The following is a 25,719-nucleotide window of genomic DNA, read 5'->3' as shown; positions in this document are numbered from 1 at the left end:
GAAACACATTCAATAAATAATTGCCTGACTTTTTTTTTTTTTTTAAATCCACGGATAAATATTTTCAACAGATAAAAGATTCCTTTAGTATCCTAATTTCTTATTCTGTTATAATGAAACTTTTTCATTACTAATTTTTAACCATCGTACATAATCATTCACGGAATCATTTGACGCAACAAGACCATTCATTTCCTTTAATTCAGAGCGAGTTGTGTGTTTTACTTTGAAGTCGTATTCGGAAACTACACAACACACTTCATTGTCAACACACGTTCTTCAATTATTGCACCGTCGTAAACACACGGCTGTTTTATCATACAATTTATAAACCGTGTTAAATCTCGAACCAATACACCGCGAGGCCCCCAAAGCTCAGTGAGCTAATCGAACGTATTGATCACTAAAGCGTTTCCTGATGCGCGCCCGTGGCCCCGCCCACACATTCCTGAGCGTCTGGGCCGTGAGGAGGAGCAGCAGGAGGGCTGAAAACCTCCGCAGAGGCTGCTGGAGTCCACCGGTACACCTCTGAGCAAGGCAGGAGATGGTCAACAACAATAACAACAACAACGACACTGTCTAAAAAGAACAAGAACAACCCCGGATTCCTTCTTACTCGTCAACCTCTCGATCATAAAAACTTAGTGGGAACTTTTGTTTTTCTCGGGAGTTTCCAGTCGGACTCCATCGCGTTAAAACGCCGCTCGTTGCTTTTTCCTTCTTCGTTTTTGACGGTGAAACTCGAAAAGGCAAAAGCGACAGAAAGACAAAAGGCGACAGACGGTTTGTTGTTCAGGCCAACATGGAGATCCTGGACAGTACCGAGCCGTTCCTGCACTGGGACCGGAACCTGAGCGAGCTGTCCGAGGACGGAGAGATCGAGTCGGTGCTCTACACCAACGTAAGTGATCATCGATCCGGGATGGATGTCGGGGTTCCCGGAAGTGGCTCCCCATCTCACCCTTATCATACTTTAATTTCGAGCTTTATGAAGTTGTGTCAAGTTGCGTGTGAGTGTGTGTGTGTGTGTGTGTGTGTGTGTGTGTGTGTGTTTATGTGCGCTTGCGCGGTACCCGGCTCTCCGTTCGCGCCTGAGCCTTGGGGTCCAGCAAGTTGAGCAGATGTTTAAACCCAGACTTGAAGTCTTCTCAACAAGAAATTGACTGATATGTTGATGTTGATATCAATGTCTAATTAATGTCACTATCATCACTGGTACCTCCTATAGTTTTGCACCCACTGAATCTAAGAAGTAAATGTTTATTTCACTGAGTTTTTCATCATTGAAATAATGCATGCAGCAGATGTCCACTTTTTCGCGCTAAATGGAAAATACGTGTTGTTTTGCACTTGACTGATCGAACTATTTTTAACTGAATCATTTGATGAGCTTATATTACGGTACCTGTGTTGCAAGCTATCTTCTTCTTCAATCTTATCTGACTTCGTTGTGTGCACTTAAAAAGATATACAGATAAAAACACCACATTTGATCTTTATCTCCCCCATCATTTAAAAACCGAGAGGTCTGTTTCAGTTTAGCAAAATATGCGAGCCTCTCCATTAACTACTTTCCATGAGCAGCCACTAGAACTAGAGCTGAGTGTAGTCCCCCTATCCCTCCACTCCACCTCCACCACCTCCCCCACTTTCCCCTCTGTGAGGCTCTGATGGTCTTTCCATACCAGGCAGATACACACAGATGTGAAGGAAGCAGGCAGAAAGCAGACCTGTGATCTCACTGAACCTTTGTGAAGAATATCGAGGAGCCAGAGCCCTGTGTGTGTGTGTGTGTGTGTGTGTGTGTGTGTGTGTGTGTGTGTGTGTGTGTGTGTGTGTGTGTGTGTGTGTGTGTGTGTGTGTGTGTGTGTGTGTGTGTGTGTGTGTGTGAAGTCGCACTCTATGTGCTCTCCTCATATCTGCTGTTTATCTCTGGCGAGATGTGCAGCCGATATTTTTTGTATTTTGTCAGCACATTTTGTGGTGACAGCTGGTATTTTTCAATCTTTGTTCTTTCTGTTGCCGCTCTGGAGTCTCTCCTTCGTCCCACAAACTGTTCAGCAACAGCAACAGCAGCAGCAGCAGCAGCTCTTGATTGCGTTTGCAATGACAAACACTTCCTGTTGTCTCTTTCTCACTGTTGCACTTTTACTTTTAGGATCAAGAAGGAGTTTTAATGCCCTGTAGTTGCCCTGGTGTCCGTTGTAAAGCCAGAGATATTAAAGTTCATCAAAGTAAACATCAGTTCTTCCCGTCAGCGCTGACATGTGGCGACTTCCTGGCCGAGCTCACGACGTGGATTAAGCAAAAGCAAAATTGTATCGAACACAAAGTTCTGGGGTGGACGCAGATAAATAACGTTAGCGAGTTGCATCATCTCTGACTTCACTGTTGTTGCCCAACCGCCCAACCGTGCTGCCAGCTCAGTCTGAAATTGATGTTGCCGAGGAAACGCAAGTGTGTTTGCGGCGCCACGAGCCCGGAACGAAAGAAATTCACCGTTTTTAATGTTGTTTGTCGTGACCATTTGGCGCTTGACCCAATTTCACGCGTGCCTTCGTAGGTTGTGTGCAATAGAAAATAGTTTAAACGCACACACACACACACACACACACACACACACACGCACACATGTAGAAACTTTTCAAATGGGCTTTCGCCTTCAGTTATGTAACTGGAAGAAAACGTTTCAGCCATATGTGGCTCTGAGGCCAAGGAGGAGTACGTGTGTGTGTGTGTGTGTGTGTGTGTGTGTGTGTGTGTGTGTGTGTGCTTTAGACTCGAGTGTGAGTGGGTCTGTGTGCACACACAAGTGCCGTGTGTGTGTGTGTGTGTGTGTGTGTGTGTGTGTGTGTGCTTTAGACTCGAGTGTGAGCGGGTCTGTGTGCACACACAAGTGCCGTGTGTGTTGTGTGTTGTGTGTGTACTGACGTTGGGAGGAGCATTTGGGGTTTGCAGGGGGAAAGAAATCCAGCTGGCCTGCAGGAGGGAAGGAGACACCAGGGAGGCCTGCTGAGCCTTGAGACAACACTCAGACACACACACACTCAGACACACACTCTTAGCAGACAGGCAAGTAGGGACTTGTGCACTTTGAGGTCCAGAACCATCCAGCTGCGAGTGTTGCCCTTTTAAAACGGCTCCTCGGGCTACACTTCCTGTCACAGCGGCAGAGAGCTGCTGCTGCTGTTGCTGCATCGGCACTTTTTTTTTTTTGGTTTACCGTACACAAACTGACCAGATCGTCCCTCTGTCTGTAGCTGCATTTCCGTGACAGTTTTTCTCAAAATAAAAGCGATAATCCTAAAATTTTGACAAAGTGCAATTGCAATTTGCAGGCGTTTGCGTGTGAAGCGCGTACATAAGCTGTAATCCTTGTCAAATCTCGTCCTGTGAGTCCTTGTTTTGCCCAATTCTAGGGATCATGGAAACGCAGCTTGTGTCTATATAACCCAGGAAGCGATGGTGGAGATTATTTGGCCGAATCGCAGCCCTCCTGAGCACAGAAATGCCTGAAAGGTGCCTCTCACCTCCAGCACGGCACACAAAGGCCAGGTTGTGCAGGGAGGAATGAAGAATATTCTATGCATAGTGAAGCATGCCCTGTGTGTGTATGTGTGTGTGTGTGTGAGTGAGTGTATGTGCGTGCGTGCAGAGTGCAACAAGCCAGCAGTGTTTGGATGGCCAGCAGCAGACTGGAGCCTTTGTTGAGTCCAGCGTCAGGATTCCTCACGACAATGTGCAACTCTCCCCTCCCCTACCCCCACCGAGCTGAAGCTCCGCCCACCAGCCTCGCCCACCAACCACTCGTTTCGTTCCTCAGGTGCCTCTTTTAACAGTCGATGCGTTGCGTTACGTCCGTGTGACGGCCAAGCTCCTGCCGTGACGTCGTCCAGGTGTGAAAAATAGACGTTGACCTTTGTCAGGGATCAATACGAGGGAGGCGACGGGAACGCCAGGTATTCAAACAATGTCCCTTTTGAAATCAGAGGCGCTCTGGAAGATCTCGTTCGGCCTGTTTCCATCTCGTATTGTGCGATTAAAGTGGCGGCAGGAAAGCCGAGGCACACAAAAGTTAAGAAATGTGCCGGGAAGAGAAACAATTTCTCTGCTCTGATTCGGGTGTTCGGAGGTTTTGGCTGAAGAACTGAATCCCCGATGTTCCCTCAGAATTTCAGTTTCTTGAGAAGAGCGGATCCAGGTGGCCACGCCCCCTTTCTTTGGAAGACAGGAAACCTTTTGTGCGCCTGGCTTTTGTGTGTTAACACAGCACCTGCCTGTTTAACCAGTACAGCAGTTGTACAGTAGCTTGCAGTGGGGTGCTGTGGGGGTGGGGGGGATTTAGAGGTCAGCTGGGTCCAAAGGGAGAAGAAAAACTGGACGGCGTTCCACTCGGTGGAAAGAGAGAGAAACCATAAATTTAAAGTCCACAGACTTGGCGGCCATCGCTCGGCACCAACGCTGAAACTCGTGTGTTTTCACTGCGTCCGCTTACGTAACTATCTAGCGTAGCCGCTCGCGGGGCCCCCTGCTGGTTCAACCACAGTGGAGGCCAACCCAACTGCTTGACGGCAGCCTGTGCTCCGCTGGACCGGGGGTAGCCTGCTCTCTCTCTCTCTCACTGCCCTGATCTGAATGTGTCCCCTGTGTCGACCAGCAGGGAGGGCCGCTCAGCACAGCCACACACACACACATACACGCCTGCACGTGCACGTGCACACACGGCAGCAGCAGCAGCCTTCCTGTCGCCTTGCTATCGATAAGATTCGCTGCTGCCGCTGCAGGTCAGAGTTCAGGCGCCGCTTCCACTTCGTCACCTTCCAGCAGTTTGCGCTGTTGAAAAGTCGCCCAGCCGAGTCTGAGGCGACACACCTGGTCGTGCTAATGCTAATGCTAATAACGATGATGAGTGTTTGTCGCAGTGTTTTCCCTGCAGACGTGGTGCCGGATTTGCAGGTCGGTCTGCCAGTCACCTGCAGGGAGGCTTTTTATTATCATTATTATTATTATTTATATTATCTTAAATTACCCTGCAGCCTCGTTTAAATTGTGTGTGTTTCATCATAATTGCAGCTCGTCAGTCGAGTCAGGCCGCTCTTGCCGTTGACGTGGTGATCCAGCCGCGTCTCCTGCTGCTTGCCATCAAATATTTGGCGTCTGCGATGGGACTGATTTGGCTGAAGGTCTCCAGACTGATGGCCTCCACATGGGCGAGGACACATTGTTCTCGTCGTGTCTCTCTTTACATCTGATGCAACATTGCCGCAACGCTGAAAGCCTGCAGCCTCGGAGGCCGACATGAAGCTAGTAATCAGTGTGAGGGATCATTATGGGAAATCCACAGGAGCCTGGCTGCTGTGTGGAGAATCTAAATTTACCTTCTCTGTCTGCACCTCCTCCTCCTCCTCCTCCTGCAGCCTCTGAACTGGCTGTGTGTGAGCTCCAGTGTGTGGTTAGCAGGGCGTGGGTTTAATATCCCGGTCCTAAAATGTGCCTGGGAGCAAGTTTTTTTTATACAGCAGCAGCAGCAGCCTGGTTACACTGACCGCTCCTTCTGGCTTTTTTTGGCTTAGAAAGGAAAGTCGCTGGTACACATTGTTGAGGTGAATTTGCGGCTCGGCGTTAAGAGCTGCCGCCCCGTCGTTAAGTCCAAAGTATTAAAAGCCTGTAAAGAGCTGGTGAAGCAGCGAGGGGCCTGACTTTGATCTTTCTGCTGATGGCGCCGCTGCAGTTTGCCTCCAGTTGGGTCGAGTCACTTCCTGCTTCCAACCGGTCGGCTACCTCCTGTTAAATAAAGGCCTGTTACTTTTGCCTTTTGGGTCTTTTCACTCAAAAGGTAGACGTGAGATGAAATGTCCGATGTGAGGCCCAGATTTGGACCACGTTGGGGACAAAAATGTGTTGCGTCAGTCTGGTAATTTGCAGCAGCGCTTCGGAAAGAATAGCGGATTTGGAATAAATTCCACCGATGCTTTTCTTGCCCTTTGCAACCTGTTTGTACTCGTACTGCTGAAGTCTGGATGGTTCCAGGGTTCCTTCTCCTTGACAGGCACCCTTCTCCCTCCCGCAGCCGTGAACGGCTCCATTCATCCGTTCATCCACGCGACCTTCGCTGTGTGCGCTCACTGTGTGCGTGTGGCCCCACGGGGCCCAGCGTGCTTGAGCTTGGCAAAATACCGGGTGGAGGAGCTGAAACCTGCTACACGCCCAGGCAAGTCCCCCGACGAGTGCGCTAGCCCTCTGCGGAGGTTGGAGCCCCTACCCCGCTCAGGAACGCCAGCATTGACCCGGTTTTCTGCCCTGGAGGTGCAGCGAAGGACTCAGATCTCCAGGATCTGAACCTTCAAGGGATCTCTGCAGGTCCAGATCAGGCGTCGTCGCATAGGAAGTAAACACATGTCAACAAGAGATCAGCTTCTGCTCGAGTGCATGAAGTTTGACTTCTCCTGGGATTACATACACAGCCGACAATAAGTGTGGTAGTGCTCGAGATTGGTTTTGGTCTCAAGACGACTTTTTAAGGGTCTCTCAGTCTCTCGTCTCGGACTCAGAGGCATTTTGACTGGGTCTTGTCTTTGTCTCGGACTGGGTGGATTCCAGGTTTTTGATCCAGACCGGTCAAGACTCAGCCAACACTGCAATGACAAGATAATAACGGAAAAGAATCCAGCTGCTGCCGTTTTGCACTCTGTTTGTGATACCCAGAGTGACACCCTGCCCCCTTATTGCTAGTTCGTTTATTTTTAAATTTTATGAAGCAAAATATTTTTCTGAAAATGGTTCAAAATAGTTGGCAAAGCAGCAAAATGTTAAAGATAACCTGCTGAAAAGAGACGTTGCTGTTCGATTTAGATGCCAACTTGAATTCAAAAAAGATACTGGTCGCTTTTTCTGTTTTCTTGTTATTTTTCGGATATATAAAGTCTTGGTCTGGTCTCGATCTCGATACTCTCTAGTCTTGATAATGTCTTGGTCTCGGTTGGTGCCGTCTTGACTACAACGCTTCAACAAATAAATTACAAAATTTGCTTGTCTTTCCACAGGCTCAGGGATTTTTATTTTGGCGGGGCTTTGTTATTATTCTCAACCATTTGAGTTAGTACAAAAAACAGCAGAGGAGACGAAGAATTCTGGCAACAGTTTCGTATAACCTGATGCCTCTCAGTCTTGGGAGAGTGAGAGATACGCCGGCTGGCTTTCTGATGCCTGCGCACATGATAATACATTTAATAATAAATAATGATAAATCTCTGTGACTCACAGCTCTGCAATCCACAAATTGTTTCCCACCGAAGCCGAGAACCAGATGTCAGCTGCGGCTGCTGCTGCTGCTGCTGCTGCTTGGGGCCTTCGAGTCCAGTGTGAGCGAGGTTTGAATCTCAGGTCAAGGTGGCAGTGACCTGAAAGCCACCTGTAGGTGACACCTGCTGAGTGCTGAGTTACAGTGAGAAGAAAATGCAAGAAAATAAAAGAGAAGAGAAAGCAGGTGTAACGTGATGCAGTTCATGGCAAACAGACTGTGTGTGTGTGTGTGTGTGTGTGTGTGTGTGTGTGTGTGTGTGTGTGTGTGTGTGTGTGTGTGTGTGTGTGTGTGTCAGAGGCACACGGTGACCAGTCAGTGTTACAGCCCAGGATAAAAAAAAAAATGTGTTTGTTGACCCAGTTTATAGTGAGGACACACACACTCTCACTCTCTCACACACACACACACAGGCGAGGGCCGTCTGGAGACAGCTGTGCTTGTGCTGGACGAAAACATGTGCCAGCTGTGTTTGTGGACAGGAAGTGAGGCGACAGTTTGAAGTCGAGTCGTCAAAATTCATGTTCAGCTGATCACGAGCTAAAAAAAAAAGAAAAAAGAACACAATAAAAGATTTTGTTGTCGCTTTGTCGAGATTTTATACCACCAGTGGATCTGATGGTGAAAGAGACTCCCTGCAGACGAGTGACTCAGTGAATCGCTGAGTCACTGACTCATTTTCACCATTAAAAAACAGTTTGGGTGAAGGTGGAATTGTTGTGCAACCAGGAGGTCAGTGTGACGGAGCAGCACTGGAAAGTCTGGGTCAGTGTGTGTGTTTGTCTGTGTGTGTGTGTGTGTGTGTGTGTGTGTTTGCATGTTTGTGACCTCCTGGAGGGGGTTTATTGCTCCTGCAGGAGGTCTGAGGGTTGGAGGGTTTAGTTTTTTCCGTTTTGCTCATTGCCTTGGTTTAACTCAAAACACCATCACTCTCTATCTCTATGTCTATCTCTCTCTCTCACACACACACACACACACACACACACACAGTGATCCCTCCCTAAGAAAAAAACTTTTGAATATGTTTACCGCCGATGTCAATGACTGCCGCTGGGGCGTCACACTCGCACCTCCTCGACTGCGGCCCGACACACTGATGGGATCACCAGGCCACCAAACAGGAAGTGAGTATTTAGGAATGGGTAATGGATGCGGCTGCTCTTGTTTAGCCGAGAGTCCCCTGATCCTCGGCTGTAGGCGGAGCCCCAAACACTGGACCGACCTCCTGTTGTTCCCTCACACTTCCTGTTGTTTACACCCAGTGACCCAGCATCATCCGCCCCTCCTCCGCCCTTCCTCCACCCTTCATCCACCATTGCCATGTTTTGTTTTGTTTTTTCTGGAACTCCCTCAGTCTGGACTTTCTTTCAATATTTCTCGATTATCAGCTCAAACTCGCCTTCTCGCCGCTTCTCTTTGTCCCGCCTCCCTCCTGAAGCCTCAGCCCAACGTCCCCGACCCAGAATGAAAATCCTCCAGCCTGGTGTGGAGCTCTAGGATGTGTGTCGGGCTGACAGGACACAGGTTCTGGAACTGGGTCATTCCTGAGCAGCAGAGTCAGCCTGGACCGCCTTCAGCACTCTGGGGTGGATGTGACTGTATGGAAGGAGTGATGTCACCGTCTGTTGGTGGTGGTGGTGTGTGTGTGTGTGTGTGTGTGCGCATGTCAGACAGCGTGGGCAGCAGTGTGTGTGTGCCACAGCGACTCAAGCCCAGACTTGGAGGTCCTCGGCGCTGCGCTCCAGTTGTGGTGATAAGACCCAGACTGCACCAACGGTCCAGTTGACTCTGAGTCGATTATTTGTGTTGTGTCTGACTCAAAACAATCGCCTGCAGAAACACTGTTCCATTTGTTTTGGCTAAATATGGCAAATATTGAAGAGCTAAATGACAGAATTATGCATATATACATAGGTATGATGACACTATTTGAGTTTCCATGACCCTTAGAATTGTGCAAAACCTAAATATGGCAATAAAAACTGGTCATGGAAACAGCTCAACTTGGAAAAACCTCTCATATATGGCTGAAAGGTTTTGATGCTCTCATGGGGTGGTTTTTTTGACGCATCCATATGGAGGTAGATCGCAAAAGTGTCATGGAAACACTTTTGGTATTTACACGTCAGCGCACGTGACGTACGGGGGGTCACGTGACCAGTTCACTTCAAGTGAAAATTGTGCGCTATGTTTGGACAGGGGAGGAGTCGGAATGTTTTTTGACAAGTAATCAAAGAGAAAAATTCAACAACCAGTTCAACAAGAACGAGAATTCTCGCAATACGAGATTTTACGAGAATAACGTTCCTCCTTTTGGTTGCCAATACAGAAAACAATGAGAAAAACCCCTGAAGGGATTGGGCCTTTCTACGTCTTCACTTCCTGTGCAGAGTTCATATCAGTGACTCTCGAGACTAAGTGGACTTATTGACATGTTGTTAAGTTATCTGGGGCAGGAGGCCAACCGGTTCCTACTGGTTCCTCTGCAGTTCCGACACACGTCCCCGAGACGATGCGAGCACGTCGTTGGGATTCCGGCAGTTGTGGGAATCTCCGCGTTGAGACGCTGCCAGGGCGGCGGGCCGAGGTCGCAGCGGGCGGATCCCCCCCCGCTGGAGGCATCCTGAGAATGTCTCCGGCAAGGTCAGAACGTGGGAAAGCGCTCCGGTGGAACCGGGACGACGGGGAATCTGGATCCAAAGGCTGCGGGGGCAAAGTGAGAGTGAAGCAGGAATGACAAACATCTTCCCTCCCAGCCCTGCAGACAAAAGAGATCCGAGTCTCCAGCTTTTGTGAGACTCGTCGACGTAACACAAGTATTTTTTTAAATGTTCTGGTGTCGACATTTACGACCCATCAAGGAGGCGGAGATGTTTGTTTTTCTTCTCTGGGGTGAAATCTTGGCCAATCTTCTGTTTGATGACTTTCCCAGCAGCTCCGAGGTGGGGCAAGACTTCGGCCTCCGGTCGACGTTCTCCGAAGGCCGGGTCTCCCTTTGAAAGGTCCTCGGGGTGTATCGGCCGATAACGAAATTAAGAGCGGTGCAATTTGTCAGGGAGATAAAGCGGCGACTCCGATATCTGCTGGGACTTTATCACAAGTCAGCAGCACATGTCCAATCGGTGCCCAGATAAGTGCAGAAGGTCCAAGTTCTCACCTAAGTCCTGAGTCAGACGAGTTAGTGAGTCGCAAAGCACCAAAATCCGTGTGTGTGTGTGTGTGTGTGTTTGCGCACACACACACTACCACTACCATACCAGTCAAAGGTTTGGCCACATACTTTTGATTTAATGGCTTTTCTTCCATTTTCATGACTATTTACATTGCAGATTGTCACTCAAGGCATCAAAACGATGAATGAACACATAAGGAATATGTATTCAACAAAAAAAGAGTGAAATAACTATATTTTAGATGGTCTAGAATAGCCAGCCTTCATATAAAATATATAGAACATAACATATTTTTTTTTCTTTTGCCACGTGAATCCACATATCTTGGTCATATATTTGATGTCTTCAATGTGTATCTACAGTGTAGAAAGTAGTCAAGATAAAGAACAAGCAGGTGTGTATAAAAACTTTTGACTGGCAGTGTACGCGCTGGTTGACGTGTGTCTCATACAAAAACACTGAAGCAGCTAATTAGCAAAAAGTACACACAGATGAGACGAGGGCAAGGTACACACACATGCGCACACACACACACACACACACCAGGAAGATGACCTCTGGGCCTTTCCACCTCCTTTATTTGACATCTGCTTTTCCCTTTCATTGTTTTTTTTCTTCTTTGTGTGTGTGTGTGTGTGTGTGTGTGTGTGTGTGTGTGTGTGTGTGTGTGCGTGTGTGTGTGTGGGGGTTGCTGTTATGTCATCAGACTTTTCCGGCCGTCTCGGAAATTTGGCCGTCCTTTTAACGGAGGGATGAGAGAGCAGGGGGTGACACTCCCACCAATGGTCCCCACTTATTTAGCCGCTAACCAGCGTCCAGCGCAGCTGTGCGGCCACTTTACTGCTCGTCGTTAACGAGCAAGCTCGTTTTTGTCCCTCCAAGGAAATGACTCGACCAGTTTGGCAAGTTTGCGTGTTTATTGGTTCATATCAACCCTGAGTCCCGTATCCGCGCCATGATCGGTCGGCCAGGGATCGTCTCTTGAGTCAGGCGGAGGTGATCATTTTATTATGTTTTTTTTTTTTTTTCCAAAGTGATACAATTTTCAATTATACTCGTACTTACAAAGAGTTCAGTATCACGTTTTGTACAAATATAGAAAACAAATATAGAAAGAAAAGCAATAACAGAAAAAAATAAGTTGAGAAAAACAGAACATAGCTTCTCTTTTCGAGTGTAGAAGGTATTTATCTTTGGATACAGTACATGGCTGCAAGGGATTCAAAAATTAGACCTCAGAAATATCAAAGTCCTTAATAAAGTCAAAAAGGGCCTTGACTTATGTATGTGTCATTCTTTCCAAAGGTAAGCCAGACAACATCTGTTTGAACCATCGGGAGATGACGCCAGGTCCATTCATATTTTTCCAATTTAAATCTTTTTGCTATCAATGAACTGAAACCAACAAAAGTGCTCTCTGCTTTACCAAAGTTCTGTTTATCCAGACATAAAACCATTGTATATCATTTGGAATCCAATGTGATCGGTTTTAAAATGATCTTTTCAATTAAGTTTTTCACTTCTTTCCAAAAAGGTTTTATTTGACTGCATTCCCATATACAGTGTATTAACGTACCTTTTTGAGCCACAGTTCATACATATGTCTGGTTTGTTCGTAGGTCATCTTTTCGCGCTCTGTGCTAACAACAACGCTGCCTCTGCCCCGGCTGGCCCAGCCCAGCGCTCCCACTGCGGCCCCCGCTGTTTCCAGTTCAACCCCCCCACCCCGAGTTTTTCCCATCAGGGCGTCGCAACTCCACATTTTCCAGCTGGAGGGTGTCGAGTTACAGTGTTGGCCCGAAATAACACTCCACTACTGTTGGCCTGCAAAGACAAAGAGTCCTGTGTGTGTGTGTGTGTGTGTGTGTGTGTGTGTGTGTGTGTGTGTGTGTGTGTGTGTGTGTGTGTGTGTGTGTGTGTGTGTGTGTGTGTGTGTGTGTGGGTGTGTGTGTGTGGTGACCATGTAGGCCGACCTACTGCCCCGCATCTCCCCGTTTTTCCCTCCTTCCGCACAGTCGCGCCGGACCGCAACCACACAGTGGCTCTGTGGAAATGACAGAGCGCCAGTGAGTCGTCAGGGGTGTGTGCAGTTTTTGCCATTTTTTTTTTTTTTTTTGCGGCTCTGGTTGAGTGTGGGCGGGGTCCCACCTCCCCCAACAACCTGGGCCTTCATCCCCCTAGTGTCCGCCTGTCGTGTTTAGACTGGAGATGCCTCCCGGTTGTGCGTCGGCTCAATCACAGGGCGAAGTGGGTCGATGCGACTTCTTCTGTAAACTGTGTTTTCACCAACCGAGTATGCTCGGCTTCTCCCAAGACATGTAATTACCCTCCTCCTCCTCCTCTTCCTCCACCAACTACCAGACAACTGACACCCTCTTTTAGATAAGCGACATTAAAGGCATGGAACTGAGTCCACGGCTTCAGCGTCTCCATATCTGCTTCCAGATTTAGCCCTATTTCCATCGTAAAAACTACAAGCTAATGGACAGACTACCACTTTATTTAAACCAACAAAGTAAACACAGCCAGGAGGATGCGATTAAATCTTTAAACAACGAATGGGACTTTTCTACCCATGGCGGGGGGGGGAAAGTTCTCTCTCGTTGCAACACGTCTTTCGAGCAGAAGTCTGAAGACGGTTCGTGTTCGAGCAGAGACGCAGGCGACGGCCTCGTCGTCGGGCACGTGCGCGTGGGCCCGGTCGTCATGCGTGACCTGCTCGCCGTCAGCCCTGAGAGATAAAAAAAAGCAGCGGCGCGTGAACGGGTCAATATTTACGTTTCCGTCCTCGGCAGCAGATTCACGGCGCGCCGCCGGTGTTTGCGCCGCGTGCTGAGGTCCTGGAAGCATCACCAGCACCAGCAGGGCCTTTTAGGGCAGCAGCTGGCGGAGAGGAGAGGAGAGGAGGTCGTTTCAGTTTTTGTGTGTGTGTGTGTGTGTGTGTGTGTGTGTGTGTGTGTGTGTGTGTGTGTGTGTGTGTGTGTGGGTGGGTGCAGGGAAAACGGCCAGAGTCCAGTTTGCTCCCTAATTGGAGCCACATGTCGGCCGTGCGAGCAGCCAATCCTTGTCCACGCCGCTGCCTCATGTGACATCCCTCCATCTGTGACATCCCATAATATACATATATATATATTTTTTTTTTTCAAAGGCTCAGATGGCTAGAAATTAATTCCGCTGAACTTCTCTTGAGTTTTTCCGTGTGACTGCGATCAGAAGCGATTCTTTCCAGTGTGTTTGGACACGGATGATGTCACGACTCTGGACTCCTCGGTTGCCGTGGCAACAGGACCTATCGGCTCGTTCAAGGCAGACTGGACACGTTTCAATGCCAAGAGTCGAGCTCAAGTTTTTACACAAACTTTGTTTTTTTTTTCCCTTACATTTTTGATTGCAATATTTCAAAAATGATGAAGTAGATCACGTTTATTTGTATTTTGTTGTTTTGTGTTTTTGCTCATTCATATAAAGTTACGCTGCATTTGCCTCAACATGTTACTTTAATTTAAGAAAAACTTTTTTTCTCTGTTATTTCTCCCTGAGATGTCAGTTTTTAATACTCAATCAATGTCTCCGTTCTTACAGTTTGATTTTTTTTTTCAAGAGCCACATTTTCTAGTTTGCCGAAAAGCAGCAAGGTTTTTTTTTTTAAGAATCAGGCTGTGAATAAATCTTGATCGACGATAGCAATTATCACAGCGGAAAAAGAGCTGAAAAACAACCTTCAAAATCAGGACAAATAGCTGTTTAACTAATAATGTTTACCAGGGGCAGAACACCAGCGGCACCAGTGTTCGTGAGCGACTGCCGAGTCTGAAGCTCCTTTAAACAAAATGCCGGGAGACGAAGTTAAAAAGTTCTTGGATGGTCCGACTGGCAGCTGCAACACCTGGACGGCGAGCGAGCGAACAGCTTGTGGAGAGATAGAGAGAGAGGAGAGAGGAACGCAGGAATGTGTGTGGAGGGGGGTGGGGTCAGGTGGTGTGTGTGTGTCTGTGTGTGTGTGTGTGTGTGTGTGTGTGTGTGTGTGTGTGTGTGTGTGTTGCCAGTCTGTGTGTGTGTGTCTGTGTGTGTGTGTGTGTGTGTGTGTGGTTTAATGGGCGTCTTCAGTCTCAATCATAAAGGGGGAAAAGTGGAGGGAAATTGAAGGGACGGCACCAATTAAAGGGTAGAAACCTCGCCGCCGCCGCCGCCAGTCGCTCTAATTGCACTGTCTCTCCTGCTCCTGACCCCGCCCCCTCTTCCCCTCTCCCTCCCTGCAGCATTTCTCGGAGCTCCTGGACGACCTCTCCCAGGATGCCTTGCTGGGCCAGCTGCTCAGCGACCCCTTCCTGTCGGCGGGCCGCGCCGACGGCGAGCAGGCCATGGAGGTGGAGGAGGGCGGCTGCGGCGGCGGCGACCTGTCCCCGTGCTCGCCGCTGCCGCCGCACATCACGGCCGAGCACAGCTACTCGCTGTGCGGCGACAGCCGGCCGCAGTCGCCGCTGTCGCACCTGGCCGGCGAGCAGGGCAGCGACGCAGGTGAGAGCCGGCGGGGGTGGGGTTGGCGGGGTCGATGCTGGGTGCTCAGAGGTCGAGACAAAAAAAAAAAAAAAATCACACAAATCTGATGGCTATGCTGCAGTTTGCGCCAAAAATCACACGAAAAACAGCTGGAGGAAAACACATTGCACGATTTTTTTTTTGTTTTATAGATAGACAGATGCATGATAGATAGATAGATAGATGGATTGAATCCAGGAGCTCCACAGACTTGCTGCCACTCTGATTAGTGCTCGATGACCTTGAAGCTGCTAAAGTATCTACATTTACATTTGAATTTTAATTGAATTAATGAATTTATTTTTTTTTTAAACCACAGCCACTTGGCTTTGTCCCTTGGCAGGTTCTCAAATGATCAAATGGTACAGTCAACCAAACAAGCTAAAGCAGCGAAAAGCTGACTGCCAACAGACCAACAACATACCAGTGTTGCTCACATCCTATTAAAGTGCATCAGTGTTAAGATGCCAATCTTCTCAGATTCAAATTTCACCTTGGAAAAATAATCCATCATTACCAATACATGTAAGAATGAAACGAACTGTTCTTAATTTTCCGTGTTTGAGCCAGAAATGAGCCTGATGTTTGAAGTCCGTCCGACCTCGTGTGACCCGCTCTGACGCTCTGATTGGCTCCCCGGCAGGCGAGTCTGACGGCGACTCTGCCGACTGGCAGGTGGAGCAGGACGAGGCCATGGACTCCCTGCTGTGCGAGAGCCCCGCCCTCCTCCCCACGCTGTCGCTGACGCTGCCGCTGGGGCCCCAGCAGGCCCCCGAGGGCCCCGCCCCCATCGCCACCACCCCCACCGCCGGCGCCACCCCTGCTGAGAGCCCAGCCAGCAGCCGCAGTCCCAGCAGAGCAGTCAAGGTGGGTCCCGTCTCCCTTCTATACATGTAATGGCTTCTTTTAAGGCATTTGAAAATTTCAAAAGACGAAACAAATTAAAAAACCGAAAAGTCCAATATTGACTGCCTCAACAAATTCCAACCTGGCCTTTGTCTGCCATCGAGTTTGCACAGGTGCGTTAGAACATTTTATGTCATACCAGCAGGTGTCATGAAAGTGAAGACTTGACTTAAAGGGAAACAAAAAATACAAGTAAATAAAATAAATACAAAACGGCTCCTACAATATATTTTAAACCCCGCCCACTCCTGATATGCTCCGCCCCCTGCAGGTGAAGGAGGAGAACATCATCCCGCAGATCAAACTGGAGCCTCACGAAGTCGACCAGTTCCTCAACCTGTCGCCCAAAGGTCAGAGTTCACACGCCTGCCTCTCCTTGTTGGTAATGTGGTGCCCCCTGCTGGCAGCAAAGCCTCCCACCTCAGTATCCCATCCCATCCATGAAGCACCTCATACAGATTTATTTGTTGAACCTGGTTCTCGATATACAAAGTCAGCCAAAATATCGTCTGCTGGAGCCTCTCACTCCACACAGAGAGGTCCCGGGAGACTCCGGGCTGTTAGAAGTACTGACACAAATCATATATTCATGCAAGTGTTTCTTCTCCCGCTGTGTGTGAACATTATTTTGGCTTCGTCTGTGTGATTTCAGTTGAAAACTCTGCAGCAGAGCCGCTAACTTGTCGTCCCTCTGCAGGTCTGGAGCCGCTGCAGATGCCGCCGACTCCTCCCAGCTCGCACGGCAGCGACTCGGAGGGCAGCCAGAGCCCCCCCCACGCCCCGCCCGGCCTGTCCTGCCCCACCTCCCCCACCAGCCCCGCCCCCGCCGCCGCCGCCAGCCTGAAGGTGTCGCCGCGCGCCGCCTCCTGCCTGTCCAACTCGCCACTGCTCACCGCGCCACACGTGAGGCCAAAGTCTCTCTGCTACCATCCCCCCCCCCCCCCCACCCACCCACCCCAGCCTTCCGTCCCCTCGCGGCTCCTCTCATTGACTTTCAACTCGAGTAACCCCGGCCTTTCTGTGTCGCTGCAGAAACTGCAGGGCTCCGGCCCGCTCATCCTGACCGAGGAAGAGCGCCGCACGCTGGTGGCCGAGGGCTACCCGGTGCCCACCAAACTGCCGCTGACCAAAGCTGAGGAGAAGGCGCTGAAGAAGATCCGCAGGAAGATCAAAAACAAGGTGTGTGTGTGTGTTTGGAGTGAGAGGGGGTGGGGTGCAAACAGAGGGTTAACAGAGGGGTGTTAGGTTTTTTTGGGGAAAGGCTGTTATTTAGTTGTGAAAGATGCACAAACCTCAACAGGATGCTGTTCTAAGTCCTTTTGTTTGTGTGTGTGTGTGTGTGTGTGTGTGTGTGTGTGTGTGTGTGTGTGTGTGTGTGTGTGTGTGTGTGTGTTGTAGATTTCAGCTCAGGAGAGCCGCAGGAAGAAGAAGGAGTACATGGACACGCTGGAGAAGAGGTAAGTCGTCCTGGATCAGGAGGCTGATCAATGCGAATTCACTTCTGCCAAAAAAAAAGAAAAGAAATTCAAGTGCAACCCGTAGAAACGGCCAAAGCGAAGAAACAACAGCCTGGGGGCCTCTCAGTGACGTCACTAGCGCTGCAAAGCTGCCGCTTGTCGTTGACTAACATGCAGTTCCTGTGTCCGGCCACAGGGTGGAGACATGCTCCAACGAAAACAGTGAGCTGCGCAGGAAGGTGGAAAATCTGGAGTGCAACAACAAGTAAGGACATGGCACCTCTGCGTGCGTGCGTGTGAGAGAGACAGACAGACAGACAGACTCAGGCTAATGGTTGCTACACTTGAGAGATTTGTCATGTTTTTCTGCACAATCTGTTTCTTGCTGCATTTCCATGACCCGTAGAATTGCACAAGACCTAAACATGGCAATATAAACTCCTCAACTTGGAAAAACCTCTCAAATATGGCTGAAAGGTTGTGACGCTCTCATGAGGTGGTTTTTCACACGTATCCATATAGATGGATGTCGCAAAAGCGTCATGGAAACACTTTTTTGGCATTTACACGTCAGCGGACTGGACGAGATTTTAGGGAAATTACGGCCGATGCCCTTCACACCGTTCAATGGAAACACCGGAAAATCGCAATTCTACAAAATTTTAGAAATATCGCTTTTATTTTGTGAAAAACTGTCATGGAAGCGCAGCTAGTGTCAGTCTACAGGTCGTCCTGATCTGTGGGGAAGATGTTTGTTTGTTTGTTTGTTTGTTTGTTTGTTTGTTTGCGGACGTCATAGGTGTGTGTGTGTGTGTGTGTGGGGGGGGGGGCACTTTTCATGACTTGCAAATGCGAGCGAATCAAACGGCCCCCTGCAGCTGAGCTCTGCTGCAGTTTTGTGTTTTTTTCTTCTCCCCAGCCGTGAATAATCATGAGGCTATTTTCATGTAAAATCGCTGAGGCGGCTTCAGATGGACTGTGGTGTGTTTGCGCTGGTTACGCCTGGATGAATCGTGTGTGTGTGTGTGTGTGTGTGTGTGTGTGTGTGTGTGTGTGTGTGTGTGTGTGTGTGTGTGTGTGTGTGTGTGAGTGTTTAGTGCGACACAGCTGTTTGAAGCCCTGTTTTCCCTCTCAGTTGAGTCACCGTCACTGTTGGAGATTCAGTGAAGCGCTTATATTTAAGTGTGTGTGTGTGTGTGTGTGTGTGTGTGTGTGTGTGTGTGTGTGTGTGTGTGTGTGTGTGGATGCTGCTTATTTTGCTTCTCCCCTTCTAGTTTGAAAACAGTTTTCACCGTCTGTATATTAATCACATCAGTGATCTCACACAAACCAATGTTCCTTGATGTTGTTTGTTTGTGTGTGTGTCTAACTTAAGTGTGTGTGTTCGTCTCCATCCACAGGTCTCTGCTGCAGCAGCTGCAGTCTCTGCAGGCTCTGGTTGCAGGAAAAGTCTCCAAGTCGTGCAGGATGGCCGGCACCCAGACGTCATCATGCCTCATGGTGCGTGTGCGTTTGTGTGTTTAGATGTGTAGGTTGTGTGTGTGTGTGTGTGTGTGTGTGTGTGTGTGTGTGTGTGTGTGTGTGTGTGTGTGTGTGTGTCTGGATGCTTGTGCATAATGACACATTGATTAAAATATTGAATTGGGAGCATCTGCTTCCATCGTTCATTAGCACTGATTCATAATGTATTTATCTCTTCTCTCTCTCCCTCTCTCTCTCCCTCTTCCTCTCTCTCTCTCTCTCTCTACAGGTGGTCGTGTTGTGCTTCGCTCTGTTTTTGGGCGGTTTCTGTCCCGCCACTCTGTCTCCGTCCTCCACCGTCGGACAGACGGACCTCGTCTCCAAACAGGCGGATGTCAGAGAGTACTACGCAGCCACAGGTGACACACACACACACACACACACACACACACACACACACACACACACACACGTAGACACGCAGAGAGGACTTAAAATGCTGTAGCAAATGTCACCTAGTGGCCCAACGATGGAATGACAACGTCTAAATGTGAATCAAAAGAACTGTTATCTGTTTTTTTTATTATTACTTACTATTAATATTAGTAATCAGGGTTTTCCTTTGCTGATAATTACTACTAATAATGAATGAGTCTGACACAGTTAGCGACTTGCAGCTAATCGTGGCACAGCAGCTGGAGAGTCTGACGTGTATTTCAGTAGCTTCCTGGTGACAGGAAGTGAGTTAAGAAACCGTCCAACATCATAAGCATTGAATAACTGAACAATGGACACCGTGTGGCTGAATTAGGCTGATTTCGGAACATTTGTGAAGACTGAAGCGATGATGATGCGAGGCGAAGGATACTGCCTCTTCACACTGCGCCTCCCTTTCACTTCTGACAATTGGTTTTATTCCGTCCCCATTCTTTTCACTTTGCCTTCATTATTCTGACACACACACACACACACACACACACACTCACGCAGATACACTCACTGTCGACCGAGTGGAACACAGCGCGGCCGCTACTGCCGCCGCTGCCACTGCTGATCTCTGCTTTAGTGACTCATTAGCGCCGCGTACGAGTCTCCAAAAGGGAAAAAAAAGTAAAACCTGCCGCAGGTCCATCGGATCATCGTCGATAATCACATTCCACCTACGGCGCCGCGCTAACGGCTCCAGAGGCTGATGAGAGGGGCTGACCTTTCACCGTATCCTCTCCACACACACCAACACACACACACACACACACACACACACACACACACACACACACACACACGCATGCACAGAACATTAGAAAAATGTGTAATTTTATTAACTATTCATTCAGTTTCCTGTCTCCTCCGGCCCACACGCAGACTTTTAGAACAAAGACAGGAAGCAACACGTGATGCCGCAATTTGATGGTGTGTGTGTGTGTGTGTGTGTGTGTGTGTGTGTGTGTGTGTGTGTGTGTGTGAGTGTGTGTGTGTGTGTGTGTGTGTGTGTGTGTGTGTGTGTGTGTGTGTGTGTGTGTTATTTATTTATTAGGATCCCCATGAGCTGCAGCAAAGCTGTAATTACTCTTCCTGGGTTCCACCCCGAGAATTTTACATACACAATAAACGTGAATCAAAGTTGAAAAATTCAATAGTGCATCAAAAGCAAAGAAAAAGTATGAACAACAGACAGCAGATAAAAATAGAACAAAGGAAAACACAATCAATGCAACTTTCATCTCAGCCACCTCAATCCCAACCAATTAAACGCTGTGCCGGAGCAAATCTGCACACATATGAAAAACAGGCTGTATATCTGTATAAAGTGCACAAATGGATACATATATACAACATTAAACCCAGATTACTCCTCATTTTGATAGATGCAGTTTTGCAAGTCTTGAAATCACCCCTCTTTTTTTCTTCAATTTTGCTTTGGCTGCAGTCAAGTCGAGGAGCCTGCTGTCCACCTTCGAGGACGAGCCGCAGCACCTCCTGGGCCTCGGCGGCGAGTACCCCGAGCAGATGGAGGACACGCCGGCCGTGGTGATGGCGGCATGGCGTCGCTCGGAGCAGCAGCAGCAGCAGCAGCAGCAGCAGCAGCAGCAGCAGCAGGGGGCGGAGCCCAGCAGGGTGGAGACGCATCCGCCTTTCAGGAATAAGAGCAACGGCACGCAGACGTCCAATCACCTGCTGCTCGACCTGCACAGGTAAGACCAACTTACACCAGAACGCTCTCACACCAAACGTGTTTTTCGAGCGCCGATGTCGCGCGATCTTCCAAGATGCCGCGACAACCCAGGAGGTAGTTTGACATGTATTTAAAGAAAAAAAAAAAACAGCAAAACTGTGTCTCAAGTGTCGCTGTGTGTAAAAAAAGAAAAATAATAATAAACCAAACTGCTGGAGTCAGACAAAATGCAGGTATTTAAAGTTTACCTGCATTTTGTTCATCATAGATTCACATTTAAAGTGAAATCTGCTTCGTTATTTGACAGCCGAGCTGAACAGTGTTGAAGCCGATGAGTCACGTTGACGTTTCACAGTAAAATACGGCACATGGAAAAACTAAATCCAGCACATTGTATATTATGGTGAAAACCAACCGCGAACGCGCTGCAGACGCTTTTGCCTTGTGTTGCTATCGGCCACTGCTACCGTTCTTCTGTCGCTAGCGGTGCTACCGTCAACAATGGAGGCGCCTGTCTGCCTGGAGGAATGTGCACAAATTAAATCAGCATTTTTAGCTCTTCACCTCGTTCACGGCCTCTGAGGAGGCTGCCTGGAGTGTCACCGCTCTTGTTTAGCACCAAAGGGTCGATCACTTGTTTCACCCCCTGTCAACTCAATCCTGTGTTTGGCTCAAAGAAAGTCCCAGTCCAACGTTTAATCAGAGCCCGACTAAGCATTGAAGTTGGAATTTAATCGAGGTTGATTTGATGGTATTGCGTCGTTAGCGCTGTTAGCGTCATTAGCGTCATTCGTAAACAGAGGGGCAAAGCATTGCAAATAGGTGCTATGCTTTGCTAATAGATGCAGTGCTAAAAGGCATAGTTTTGTTCCTTTTTAGTCATCAAAATAATATATTTTTTTAATGCCTTATTTTAAAGTTTACCATGATGCAAAGGCAACTTATTGCCACAGACAGGTAACTTAAATAATAAAGACAAGCAGCTAAATGAAGAACAGAAATACAATGACTTATGAAATGAAAAATGAAAGACAACAAATGTGACAAAGTGGGGTCTCACTGGGACCAGATTTGATGAGAATTACGGCTGATGCGCTTCGGCACCATTCAGTGGAAACACCTGCAAATCACAGTTTTACTTGTTGTTGTTGAAATTTTGTGCCTGGACCGTTATACAATGGGCCGGTTCAAGGGTTACAGTTGAGAGGGATAATGTTTCCACATACTCAATAAAAGGTTGCCAGATCTTTAAGAAGGTGTCATATCTATTTCCCCTGACATGTGATCTTCTCAAAGGGTAGGCAGGTCAACATTTCTGATCCATCCGTTTCCATATAGAGAGGGAGGAATGTGACTTCCAGGTCAATGCCATGCTTTTTCCCGGAGACGGCTAACGCTGTATCAGCAAGCTTCCTAGTATTTCCTAAAAGACAAGAGTTCTGATGATTTTAGCCAGAGTGTCACATATTTCAGACTCAATCATCAAAGTAATTCTTAAGATATTTTAAAATACTAACCAAAGACAACCCCCCCCCCCCCCCCTCCCGTCTCTCCGCAGGTCTCTGGAGCAGCGGGTGAGCGAGACCAACAGTAAAGTCATCACCGCCAATGAGACGTCCTGAGGTTCCCGTCACGCCCCTCAGCCCCTCCCTCACCTGTATCCTATGGTGACCTGTAGCCCCGCCCCACCCTCCCCCCCACTGGGGGGTGGGGGGGCGACACGGTCCAGTGTCCTGGAGCAAAGCAAGCGCAGCGGTTCCCTCTGCTGGGTGTTTTATGCCATCTCTGCGTACTCAGATACACTGTAATTCTAATATATTTATACGATATACGGCGGTAATGATCGTGGTATCGATATCATATTAACGCGGCACCGGTTGCCTTAAATCCTGAAGTAAAGTTGCACTGAATCGTTGCCACATGCGTCGACTTCTAGTCGTATCTGTTGCCTTCAGACTTGGCTTGAAACAGACACGGTTTGTTTTCCTATTGAAAGAAAAGGATTCCATTGAGACAGAATTATGTTACATTTATTACAGTGGAGAGTTTATACAATAGAAGACGTGAGGCTTTTTTACAGGACACTGACGGAGATTCTTTGTATTTATAGACTTTTGTTATTCTATGTGGATCTTTTTTCTTTTTCTTTTTTTTTTTAGTTGTTTTTCCTTTGAACGTGTTCCATTCCAGTGATGCATATACACATACAGATTTTGATACACGTGTTCATATTGTATTTGGTATTTTATTGTACTCGTTTTTTTTTGTTTTTTTTTTAATATATAGTGCGTTATGTTTCTATGGTTCTTCCCTGGATTGAACCATGAAAGGTTTGACTCTGGGTTTTCTTTGTCCAAAGTCGGAAAAAAACAACGTATAAATTAAGGTAGTTGAAACATTTAGTTCATCATATTTGATTGACCGGTGGAGACGGCGTTGGCGTCACAGGGATGCTAGAACTCCCAGAATGCCAAATCGTGTCTTTTTTTTAAAAAACGTGTCATGTCAAACATGTAGAGAAGAACCACAGCATTTTCTTTGCCTTCTAATATCTTTGTGGCCTTATATTTTTTATAATTTCCTGTAATTCTTTTTACCTTAAGCTCTGTCACCGTCACCTCCGACAGCCTTTCTTTCCAGCATCGACCAAAGAATCTTTCCCAGCAAGTGACACAAAGTATCTATTTTTTTGTAAATATTAGTTGTTAATAAATAGGGAAGGTTTGTGTCTGCGGCGTGTGAACCAATCCAAAATGTATTCTCTGATAATTTATGGACGCCTCCACGACACGGTTCCTTTTTTTTTTTTTTTTTTTAAGTCTTCATTTTTCATTTCGTTTTTGGTCACAAACACTTTTCCTTTCCATTTCTCAAGCATGTTGTCCAAACGTGATATTTCATGTGTTACAGTTTTTTTTTTCTTCTTCTTTCTCAGCAGAAGAGAGGCCAGTTTGTGTTTGTAAATAGAAACTCACTGAGGGAAATTAACACATCAGCCTAGTTTAGCCAGCAGAAAACAGAAAACATTTTTTTTTTTTTATCTCACATTTTTGTAAACTTTCTAGATCAGTGGCATCAAAGCGGTCATCAAAAATAATTTGTACAGAACTTTCTGGTAGTGTTTCTTACAATGACACTGAAAGTAGCAGCCGAGGGTGAGGGTTTCCTCCACAGCTCATTTTTTTCATGTTGCCCTTTTTTTTTTCTGTGTAAAGCCGCTCTTGTCTTTGGCTTCCTGTCTTTTCGCTCATAAATAAAGTATTTTCCGTAGCAAAAGCACGTCACCTGTTGCCCTGTCGCTCTGTTCACGGAAAGAAAAATAGTGCGTTTTCAGCGCAGGCGGACCGGCTTCACTCGTCAGACAGAGATTACACACGTTTTGGATTTTGCTGAGGAGCTTGAGTTTCTATCATATCTCATCATTTCTCACTCACTTCAAGCACCCAAGCTCTTTCTACCTCCGGTGTGATTTACCACAGCCATGTTTTACCCGCTACTTTAAAAATAGCCGCAGCCCACATATGTTGTTGGTTTTTTGTTTTTTTTACATTTGACATCATCTCAGGTGAAATGAAGGTCAGGCGCTAAGTGCTGTTGCATACTGGCAGCAAATCACAGCGAACGAAAAAAAAAACCAACAATTATCTAGCGCACAATTAAATCCCGCCTGGATCAATCAATCAATTTTTCAAAATTTGTACGCCGCTAAATCACAACCTAAGGCGTCGCAAAGCGTTTTGTACAATCAGAGAGAATCCAAGAGCAAGCAAGGTGCGACCGAGGCCAGGAAAACCACTGTAGACGAAGATATATAGATAAATGTTATTGTGTAGTTATACAGTGAATTATTGGATGATTATAATAACATTATGATAATAGTAAAAGATTATATTTGTAAAGCGCTTTTCAGAAAACTAAAAGACACTTTACAGAGCAGTTAAAAAAATCAGAGCATATAAAACTTTAAGTAAATCAAAATTTGGGATACATAAAAGTACAAGAAATGAAACAAATCTAAAAGAAATAGAAGGTGGTGAAGTGTATCCCATGACAAGACAGGCAACACAGGACAGTTAATCCGATGTGAAAAGCAGCTCTGAAGAGGTGGGTTTTGAGAAGTGTTTTGAAGGTGGGTAAGTCAGTAGAATCACAAATGTGTTTGGACAGTGAGTTCCAGAGGGTGGGGGCAGCTATGGGGAAGGAAGACTCTGTCACCCCAGGTCCAGTGCTTAGTTCTGAGTGGTGAGAGGGGAGGTTGGCATCAGAGGAACGTGTGGAGGTGGAGCAGGGTGGTGAGGTAGCAGGGGGCCTGGGTTGGAGGCCTTTGTGGGTGAGGACGAGGACTCTGAAGTGGATGCGTTGAGGGACTGGGAGCCACCAGCGGAGCTTCTGAAGGACAGGACATGTGGTCACGGGAGCGGGTCGTGGGTGAGGAGGCGAGCAGCTGAGTTTTGGATGCACTGGAGTTTATTGAGGACTTTGGATGATGAGCCATAGAGAATGCTGTTGCAGTAATGCAGTCTGGATGTGATGAAGGCGTGGATGAGAGTTTCAGCAGCGGAAAAAGGGAATGATGGGCGAATTCCAGAGAGCAAAGCGAGGGAGTGACCTTGACATCATCATAAAGATCATCATCATCATCATCATCATCATCTTTATCATCATCATCATCATCATGAACATCATCACCATCATCATCATCACCGT

The 25,719-nt window shown here is 47.5% G+C and overlaps 1 protein-coding gene across 1 annotated transcript; it reads left to right on the top strand.

Moving 5' to 3' along the window:
* Positions 1-339: 339 nt before the first annotated feature.
* Positions 340-24,291, top strand: creb3l2 (cAMP responsive element binding protein 3-like 2). Its single transcript, XM_076029912.1, has 12 exons — positions 340-901; positions 14,733-14,991; positions 15,656-15,879; positions 16,190-16,268; positions 16,616-16,821; positions 16,951-17,097; positions 17,317-17,375; positions 17,572-17,640; positions 18,776-18,875; positions 19,126-19,255; positions 20,767-21,031; positions 22,571-24,291. The coding sequence occupies exons 1-12, from the start codon at positions 803-805 to the stop codon at positions 22,632-22,634; spliced, it is 1,701 nt and encodes a 566-aa protein (XP_075886027.1). The 5' UTR covers positions 340-802; the 3' UTR covers positions 22,635-24,291.
* The last annotated feature ends 1,428 nt before the right edge of the window (positions 24,292-25,719 follow it).

This window comes from Nelusetta ayraudi, unplaced genomic scaffold (genome assembly GCF_046127955.1).
Source record: "Nelusetta ayraudi isolate G7.1 ecotype Tasmania unplaced genomic scaffold, CSIRO-AGI_Nayr_v1 ptg000027l, whole genome shotgun sequence".
Classification (NCBI taxonomy): domain Eukaryota; kingdom Metazoa; phylum Chordata; class Actinopteri; order Tetraodontiformes; family Monacanthidae; genus Nelusetta; species Nelusetta ayraudi.
Note: the sequence above shows the minus strand (reverse complement) of the source record. Positions and strands in the feature narration are given on the sequence as shown.

Excerpts from the sequence above, each read along its gene's own strand:
- creb3l2 (XM_076029912.1), top strand. The coding sequence starts at position 803 with ATGGAGATCCTGGACAGTACCGAGCCGTTCCTGCACTGGGACCGGAAC. Across the intron at positions 17,098-17,316 it reads GCAGGAAGATCAAAAACAAG|ATTTCAGCTCAGGAGAGCCG; the intron begins GTGTGTGTGTGT and ends TGTGTGTTGTAG. Across the intron at positions 19,256-20,766 it reads AGAGTACTACGCAGCCACAG|TCAAGTCGAGGAGCCTGCTG; the intron begins GTGACACACACA and ends CTTTGGCTGCAG.